The sequence below is a fragment of the Nycticebus coucang genome, chromosome 12 (assembly GCF_027406575.1).
Source record: "Nycticebus coucang isolate mNycCou1 chromosome 12, mNycCou1.pri, whole genome shotgun sequence".
NCBI lineage: Eukaryota > Metazoa > Chordata > Mammalia > Primates > Lorisidae > Nycticebus > Nycticebus coucang.
The window spans coordinates 105,311,572-105,321,327 of NC_069791.1; the positions used below are offsets into that span (position 1 = coordinate 105,311,572).

The 9,756-nt window shown below is 52.1% G+C and overlaps 1 protein-coding gene across 1 annotated transcript; it reads left to right on the forward strand.

Annotated features, from left to right (window-relative positions):
* Positions 1–3,900: 3,900 nt before the first annotated feature.
* Positions 3,901–4,774, forward strand: LOC128562064 (small nuclear ribonucleoprotein-associated protein B-like). The gene is made up of 2 exons (XM_053556661.1): positions 3,901–3,904; positions 4,137–4,774. Exons 1-2 carry the CDS (start codon positions 3,901–3,903, stop codon positions 4,772–4,774), a joined length of 642 nt encoding a protein of 213 aa, XP_053412636.1.
* Positions 4,775–9,756: the final 4,982 nt, after the last annotated feature.

Here is a 9,756-nt window from a genome sequence, read left to right on the forward strand (position 1 = left end):
TGGTAACCCCCCTCCGCAGCCCCCTCCCAACCCCTGTACCTGCCTGGTAACCCCCTCCACAGCCCACTCCCAGCCCCCTGTTCCTGCCTGGTAACCCCCTCCACATCCCCCTCCCAGCCCCCTCTTCCTGCCTGGTAACCCCCCTCCACATCCCCCTCCCAGCCCCCTGTTCCTGCCTGGTAATCCCCCTCCAGAGCCCCTTCCCAGCCCCCTGTTCCTGCCTGGTAACTCTCCACATTCCCCTCCCAGCCCCCTGATCCTGCCTGGTAACCCCTCTCCACATCCCCCTCCCAGCCCCCTGCTCGTGCCTGGTAACCCCCCTCCACAACTCCCTCCCAGCCCCCTGTTCCTGCATTGTAAACCCCCTCCACAGCCCCCTCCCAGCCCCCTGTTCCTGCCTCATAGCCCGTCTCCACATCCCCCTCCCAGCCCCCTGTTCCTGCCTGGTAACCCCCCTCCACAGCCCCTTCCCAGCCCGCTGTTCTGCCTGGTAGCGCCTATCCACATCCACCTCCCAGCCCCCTGTTCCTGCCTGGTAATCCCCCTCCGCAGCCCCCACCCAGCCCCCTGTTCCTGCCTGGTAACCCCCCTCCACAGCCCCTTCCCAGCCCGCTGTTCTGCCTGGTAGCCCCTATCCACATCCGCCTCCCAGCCCCCTGTTCCTGCCTGGTAATCCCCCTCCGCAGCCCCCTCCCAGCCCCCTGTTCCTGCCTGGTAACCCCTCTCCACATCCCCCTCCCAGCCCCTTGTTCCTGCCTGGTAGCCCCTCTCCACATCCCCCTCCCAGCCCCCTGTTCCTGCCTGGTAGCCCCTCTCCACATCCCCCTCCCAGCCCCCTGTTCCTGCCTGGTAACCCCTCTCCACATCCCCCTCCCAGCCCCCTGTTCCTGCCTGGAGCCCCCTTCCACAGCCCCCTCCCAGCCCCCTGTTCCTGCCTGGTAACCCCCCTGCACAGCCCCCTCCCAGTCCCCTGTTCCTGCCTGGTAACCCCCCTGCACAGCTCCCTCCCAGCCCCCTGTTCCAGCCTGGTAACCCCCCTCCAAAGCCCCCTCCAGCCCCTTGTTCCTGCCTGGTAGCCCCTCTCCACATCCCCCTCCCAGCCCCCTGTTCCTGCCTGGTAACCCCCCTGCACAGCTCCCTCCCAGCCCCCTGTTCCTGCCTAGTAACCCCCCTCCGCAGCCCCCTCCCAGCCCCCTGTACCTGCCTGGTAACCCCCCTCCACAGCACACTCCCAGCCCCCTGTTCCTGCCTGGTAACCCCCCTCCACATCCCTGTCCCATCCCCCTGTTCCTGCCTGGTAACCCCCTCCACAGCCCCCTCCCAGCCCCTTGTTCCTGCCTGGTAACCCCCCTCCACATCCCTGTCCCATCCCCCTGTTCCTGCCTGGTAACCCCCTCCACATCCCCCTCCCAGCCCCCTGTTCCTGCCTGGTAACCCCCCTCCACAGCCCCCTCCCAGCCCCCTGTTCCTGCCTGGTAACCCCTCTCCACATCCCCCTCCCAGCCCCCTGTTACTGCCTGGTAACCCCCCTCCACAGCCCCCTCCCAGCCGCCTGTTCTGCCTGGTAGCCCCCCTCCACAGCCCCCTCCCAGCCGCCTGTTCTGCCTGGTAACCCCCCTCCACAGCCCCCTCCCAGCCGCCTGTTCTGCCTGGTAGCCCCCCTCCACAGCTCCCTCCCAGCCCCCTGTTCCTGCCTGGCAACCCCCCTCCACAGTCTCCTCCCAGCCCCCTGTTCCTGCCTGGTAACCCCCCTGCACAGCCCCCTCCCAGCCCCCTGTTCCTGCCTGGTAACCCCCCTGCACAGCCCCCTCCCAGCCCACTGTTCCTGCCTGGTAACCCCCTTGCACAGCCCCCTCCCAGCCCCCTGTTCCTGCCTGGTAACCCCTCTCCACAGCGCCCTCCCAGCCCTGAGCCCCTGCCCACCTGCAATTGCCTTTGGCCCCTTTTCTGGTGGCGTTCGAACAGAATTGCCCCATAGCCACCAGACAGGCAACCCTCCCCACTGCCATCCTGCCCACTTCACAGGCTGCGTTGGTGGCGGTAGCCCCAGTGTGCAGCAAATCCAAGAAGAACAGGATGCAGGGCCACCCTCATCGCCTGCGATGGACTGGCCATGCACTGGAAGCACAGGCAAGGACTTTGCTCTGCAGCGTGCCTTGTTCTTGGTGGAAGTGAAAGACACCCCTCAGCAAAACGGGTCGTTTTCCCTGGGACCCAACATCATGGGTTTCTATGGCCTCTGTTGCTGCTGAGAAAGGAGGCCTGTCCCTAGGCCACGTCACCTTCCCCATCAACTTGTGCTTCCCCCTCTGAGGTAGTCTTACTCCTTGGCAGGTGGACCTCAGGCTAGTGATGGGAAATGGGCAGGATGCAGGTGGGGAGGGTTCCCTGGCTGGTGGGTGGGGTTGCCTGGCCTCTGACTCTGGGGCAATTCTGTTGGAGGGCCATCAGAACAGGGGCCCAAGGCAATTGCAGAAGGGCAGGAGCCCGGGGCTGGGAGGGGGCTGTGGAGGGGGCGGGTCCTCAGACCAGCTGCCTCCCTAGCCTACTGGTGGACCACCACAGCCGGCATCCACCGCTGTTTCCAGTCAGGCCCTTCCCACGAACACCATCAGCACCATCTGGCATTTCCTGCCAAGCCGCAAGGGACAGATCTCATCAACTGGCAAGGCCACGGCTCCAGCTGGGAGACAAAGCCAGGAAGTGGCAAGGCCAGGAAGAATCCACCCTGCTCCATTGCCAACCTCACGGGCTCATCGAGTCACCACACAACAAAACGACCGTGAATCTAGCCATCCGGGGCCTCAGGCTGCGCAGTCCACACTAGGGCAACCTGCACATCCGCTCCATCCTCCCCAACCACGCCCACAAGGAGCATTCAGCCAGGCGCTGCAAGGCGGCCACTGTGCTGCTGGAGGATGAGTCCACGGCCCAGTGGCAGCCCGAACCGGCGCTCCAGCCTTGGTGCTCGGTCTGCTGCTACAGAAGCTGCATGGCGACAGCTGCCAGGCCTACCACCTCCCAGGTGCCTTCAACAAGCTCCAGAGTCCTCAGAGCCCTGGGAGATCAACGTGGACAGCTCGTCCTCACCCAGGAGCTCACCACCCACCTCTGTGCTGGGCCTGGGGTGCCTAGGCATCAGCTCTGACTGCTGGGACCCCGACTCAGACCCAGAGCTGCCTAGCAGTGCCACTGAATCGGATGGCAGCCCTGTGCCCTCTAGCCAACCAGACTTCCCAGACCAGATCCTGCCCTACCTCTACCTCAGCTGTGTCAAGGACCCCACCAACCTGGACGTGCTTGGCAAGTACAGCATTAAGTACTTCCTCCATGTCACACCCAACTTACCCAATGCCTTGGAGCAGGGTGGCAAGTTCACCTACAGGCACATCCCCATCTCTGACCTCTGGAGCCAGAGCCTCTCCCAGTTCTTCCCTGAGGCCATCAGCTTCATTGACGAGGCCCATTCCAGGACGTGTGGTGTCCTGGTGCACTGCCTGGCAGGCATCAGCCCCTCAGTGACAGTCACTGTGGCCTAGCTGATGCAGAAGATGAACCTGTCACTCAATGACACCTATGACTTCGTCAAGAGGAAAAAGTCCAACATCTTGCCCAACTTCACCTTCATGGGGCAGCTGCTGGACATTGAGTGGACGCTGGGGCCCAGCAGCTCATGCCACAACCATGTGCCCAGTGAGCAGCTCTACTTCTCCACACCCACCAATCACAACCTGTTCCTGCTCAATACACCTCAGTCCACATGAGGCCTGGCACACTGCTGGGCATGGCATCAGGACACCGCTCGGCCCTCCACAGGGCCACGTGGGAGGACCCAAGCCTGCTGCCTCTGGCCTATGGAACCCATAGATTTTGCTTGTGCCCTGAGGCCCAGGCTAACCAATGAGTGAGTGCCCTCACTGTCCTGTCTTTCCTAGAAAAGACAGCAAGAATTTCCTGAAGTACTCTGTCAAAAGAGAGGAGAATTTCTCTAGGTGGTTTAAAAATCATTCCTTTGGCACTTTGGTAGCAGCAGTGGGACTCTTGCTGCTAGTGGGTGGCTAGACCTCTTCAGAGAGAATCTGTTGGAAATCAGAGCCATCAGAGCCACCACCACGACTGTGGACCATGGCAGTGAGATGCTCAGCATCCTGACTACAGGATGAGGTGCATCCTGCAAGATGGCTGGATCTTCATCAGCACCTTGAAGACTTTCGAAAAGCATATGAATATGATCCTTTGTGACTGTGATGAGTTCAGAAAAATCAAGCCTAGGAACTCCAAACAAGCAGGGAGGGAAGAGAAGCAAGTCCTTGGCCAGGTGCTGCTAGGAGGAGAAAACCTGGTCTCAATGACAGTAGAGGGACCTCCTCCTAAAGACACTGGTATTGCCCAAGTGACACTTGCTGGAGCTGCTGGAGGTACAGGGATTGGCAGGGCCTCTGGCCGAGGAATCCCATCTTGGGTTCCCATGCCCCAGGCTCCTGTAGGACTTGCTGGGCCAGTGTGTGGGGTTGGTGGACCATTCCAACAGGTGATAACCCCACAAGGAAGAGGTACTGTGGCAGCTGTTGTGGCTGCTGCCACAGCTAGTATTGCAAGGGCCCCAACCCAGTACCCACCTGGCCATGGGAGTCCTCCCCCACCTGTGGGCCAAAGGGCACCCCCTCCAGGCATGATGGGCCCACCTCCTGGTCTGAGGCCTCCCATGGGTCCCTCAGTGGGGATCCCCTCTGGACAAGGGACTCCAATGGGCATGCCCCATCCAGGGATGTGAGGGCCCCCTCCCCCAGGCATGCTCCCACCAAGGTCCTAGACTCACCTTGGTCCTCCTCACCTCCCTGCCTGTTTCCTGCAAGGCTGTACATAGTCTGAAACCAGTTTATAAAAAACTCCTAAGAGAATATAAAAAAAACAATTATCATCCCTTTGCATCTCAGGGACTTTTTTGGAATAAAATGTCCATCCTAAAACCAATCACTGTAGCCAGGAGAGGGAATCAACCTGTTTAAAACAATCACAGCCCACCTCTGATGCAGGAGTTGGTCCCAACCAAGGTTCACAACTGAAATACACAGAATGCTGAGTTATCCACAGCAGGTTGTGATGCTGGGGGCAGAAGAAAAGGAAATGGTCGACCAGATGATCAGTGAGCATCCATTTAGTGTGAGTGGTGTCCCCACCTCTCACCTCATCAGGGTTTTGTTGATTCTAAGTAATGGAAACCCAATGTATTGGTTAGCTAAAACTGCATACCAAATTACCCCCCAAAATATGGTAATATAGAGCAACAAGCATTTATTATTTCACAGTTCCTGTAGGTCGTGATCAGGGACTCTCATCAGGTAGCAATGAGGATGTCAGCGTGGGGCTGCATTCATCTGAAAGGTAGAGGATCCACTTACAAGATGACTTCTCGTGTGGCTGTGGGCAGGGGGCCTCCGTTACATAGCATAAGGCCCCCTCCACACCAGCTTCCTGAGCGTCCTTACATGGCATCTGGCTTTTCCCAAAGTGAGAAATCCAAGACAGAGAAAGAGCCAATAGAAAACAATAGTGCCTTTATAACCCAGTCTCCAAAGTTGAATACCATTTGCTTTCAATGTATTCAACTTGTCAGAGTCAGTCATTAAGTCCAGTTCACACCCAAGAAAGGAGAATTAGATTCTGCTTCTTGAATGGAAGAATATCCATACTTAAGCCACAAAGAAAATGTATTGGCTTCAGGACAGGGAAAGATAATGTGGTTTCTTTCGTGGAGGGAAGAGCTGCATAAACCAAGTCCTTGGAAAGAGGAACTAGGCACTGAACTCTACCTGAGCTCTCTCTCTATCTGTTTCTCACTTTTGTTGTTTGAGATTCTCTTTGTTTATTGGTCTCATTTTATGCTTAAGGCAGAAAGAGAAACTTCTCCCCTGGGTGAGCAAAATAGCCACTAGCCTCACAGGTTAGCAATCCCAGAAGGAAAAAAAAACCTGTTTCTTCCTCCTTGCATCTGAATCTCAGGGTAAGAGATGGATTCTAGTTGGACATGGTTGGTCACTGTCCATTCAGAGTCAATTATGATTGCCCAGAAGATGAGTCTAGCAGTTCATTTGGGCAGCTTCATGTGCCCAGACCTTAGACCAGAATCTGGTCAGAATCATTCCCAAAATAAGCTGAGGTGGGAACAAAGAACTATCACCACTCACTATGGCTGTTTGCTACGTATGTGACTTCAACCAACATACTTACACTACACTGCAACTTCTTTAGCTTTAAGACTCCAATAGTAATAATGATGCCTCCCTATGGGACTGGGTTAGTGTTAAATGGGATGAGGCATGTGAAGTACATACATTAAATGCTCAAAAAATAGAGCTCCCGTTGCTTATTATCATTGTTTCTTGCTCTTGATGCCTTTTGTGAAAACAAGTCAGTGACCACTTTCCCCGTGTAACAGCTCTAGCCTTTATGGTTTTGCCAGAACGTGGGAGGGAAATGTGCCACCCCACCATTCTGGCCAGGGTGTTAATGTGGCTCATTAGAAAGTGAGCTGGCCTAGCAGAAATCTCTGCACACTCGTGGAAGCCAACAGAAACCCGCGCGAACACATGCCCTGTAATGTATTCTACCGGTGCTGCTAGCAATAAACGAGCAGATGTTGAACAAGGAGCCTGCCCCTGGCGATATCTGTTAATTGATGTGATGTGTGTTTTATGGAAGCTTGATCAAGGTGTTTTATCTCTGACTGTAAGGGAAACCCTAGAAGGGGCAGACTCGGTACATTCTTCTAAAAGAACTTCAGGGAAAGTACGCAGGTCACTATCAAAATCTCCCTACCAGCAAAGTAACTACCTCGGTCTTTAAAAAGCGAGCAGAGGGTACAATACAAATGAGTTGCTTAAAGGAGGAGTAGAAAGGGGGATATTTTTCCTTGTTGGATAAAGGTTTTATTTTCACAAACTTGATGTGATTGCCATGGATATACAGGGGTCTCACACAAACAGGCGTATATGTGTGGACACAGACACTCTCAGATAATATTCACCATCCCAACAAATTGAAATGAGAAAGGAAAAGAGAAAAAGGTAAAGATACACACACACATACGTACAGAGATAAATAAATCGAGGCATGCACAGATACAAGCACACTTTTCTTACATACCTAACAACCTGGCCAGTCTGTACTGCTTGGGGAATGTTAGCTGATTCAGCTAAACAGGGAGCAGCTGTACAATTGGCCTTGAAAGATTCCTTGGCCAGAAGGTTTAAATATATGACCACTACCCACAGCAAGAAGATCTAAAGCCTATGTCAGGTTCCAACTTGTGGGTCCAGTTAATTCTCAGCTTTCGAAAGGGGCAGACAAAATCCATCAACTTGGTACCTCCATCAATTCTCCATGCTTCATCCTGTCATCAGGAGAGTGGGGAGAAATAACCCATGGGGGCTAACCTGCTAACCTGGGATATCTGCCTTCTGGCCTTACTCAACAGGAGTTAAGATAATGATAATAACACCTCATAACATGTAGCGAGCTCTTACCATCTGCCAGGAACCACGCTAATTCTGTGTGCACATCATCTCATTCTCATTCCAAGACAACACAGCCACATTTTAGAGGTTAGAACCAGCACCAGAATAAACCAGAATATTTTGATTCATCGTGTTGCTCAAAAGTTGCTTTAATGAGGATATTCACCAGGATGAACCAAAGTTTAGGAGCAGATTTAGGTTGGGTATTAAACTTTACAGCTTGGAATAAATGATGAATCAAAGCCTAACTAGCCTCTTAGGCCAAATTGAGGGATGTCCTGTTTAAATTGGGATTGGAAACTGAGTCTATGGCCCTAAGGGCACTCAGAATCCCCAGTGTAAAAAGAGACCCCCAGATGCCCCAGTTCCAACACTAAGGGCATCTGAGATTATGTAGCTATTTTGCAAAGCTGTACTCAGTCTTTAATGGGTGAAACAGAAAAGCCAGAACTTCTGGAAATGAGTGGAAAACATCTCAGTCCTCCTGGTCAAAAAGGTACAGAAGAGTTCTAAGTCGGTACTTTTCGGTTGCAAGTAATGGTAATCTGGTCTATGTCATTTGTGCAGGAAAAAAGATGAATAAGTGATAGTCATTATACCTATCATGGCAAAATTTTCTGTCAAGTAAATAGTCATCACAGAAGGACTTAAGTCAAATGGGAATTTATTGTATTCTGAGGACTCAGGGGTCTGCCATAGATCCAAGGGAAGGATAGAAAGAAGCTGGCAGATAAAAATACATCAGGAACCAATATCTTTCCACCTTGCACCTATACTTCTGTGGAATATTTAGTCATTCTCTCCCTGCAAACCTGCAGCATACAAAAGGAAAAACAGACATGCCTCAGCTCTTAAAGTTCTCAAGACCAGCTTGATGGAAACTGAAATCTTTTAGGTCCAATTCTAAATTCCCTGGGAAGAGATGGTGTTTGGCCCAACTTGGGTCAGGTACACATCTCCATCCGAAAAGTGGTGGCCAGAGGGTGCGAACCACACCAGACCTTATTGGGATTTGCCCTTAAGACTTTTTGAATGGGGCTGGGAAGTTTCCAGAGGAAGAGCAACTTTTGTCAATAGGTAAGACCCACAGAAAGAAGAAAAAGAAGGGAACAGAGAACAAGCGGATATCTAACATTCTGAATTGTTTATTTGCACAAGGCTGTGTGCCAAGAAAGTACTTACAATACATTATATGAAGTCTTAATTGTTTTTCAACTAATGCGTCTAACCTCTTCTTTCCAGAGGGATTCAAAGCAAGCCCAGAACAAAGAACAAACATCATTCTGTCACCCTCCAATCTCCTTTCCCACTACTTTGGCCAACACCACCAGAAAAAACAATATATGTAGAGTGGCCATAAAAGTCATGTGCAATTTTAATAGTTGCAACTATTTAAATTGTGCACGAACTTTATGGCCACCCTGTATATTTACCCTCCCAGTTGCAAAGCCGAACTCTTCTACTCAAAAATGGGGACAAGCAACAAATAAATAGGGAGGATATTATCTATGTTAGCAACAGCCAGTTAAGAATGTTCAATTATATTTATTTTGAGCTTAATTCACCTTCCTGTAATGTCTACTCATCTGGTTCTGTCCTCTGAAGGATAACTTGAATCTCTTCTCAACAAGTCATTTATTGAAATCTGTATCAGTTTTCCGGGGATGTGATACAAGGTACCGTGGACTGAAGGGCTTGAACAACAGAAATTTATTTTCTCACAGTTCCGGAGGCCAGAAGTCCAAGGTCAAGGTGTTGGCAGGGCTGGTTTCTTCTGAGGCCTTGCTCCTTAGCTTGTAGATATTTCCCCCCAACCCCCGTCTCTACAAGGTCTTCCTGCTGTGGGCCTTTGTCCTAATCTCTTCTAATAAGGACACACACCAGTCTGATTGGATCAGGGACCACTCATGTGACCTTATTTTACCTTAATTACCTCTTTAAAGAGTCTGTCTCCAAACACAGTCATACTCTGAGGGTGTTAGGACTTCAACATAAGACTTTGTGGGGGAGGGATACAATTCAGCTCACAATAAAGCCTTTGAAGACAGTTCTTCTACCTCCAAGCCTGTAATATCACCATTACAGAACCATTTCTTGTGCTGTAAGTTCTTTTGATTTCCAAAGTGTACTTTATCAAGGTGTAGGGGTGTATTACAGCTTCTCCCATGAGAGGAGGTAGGCTTTAAAAAACTGATATTGGAAAAGAGCTGGCTCCCATTGCAGATAAAAAACACTCTAG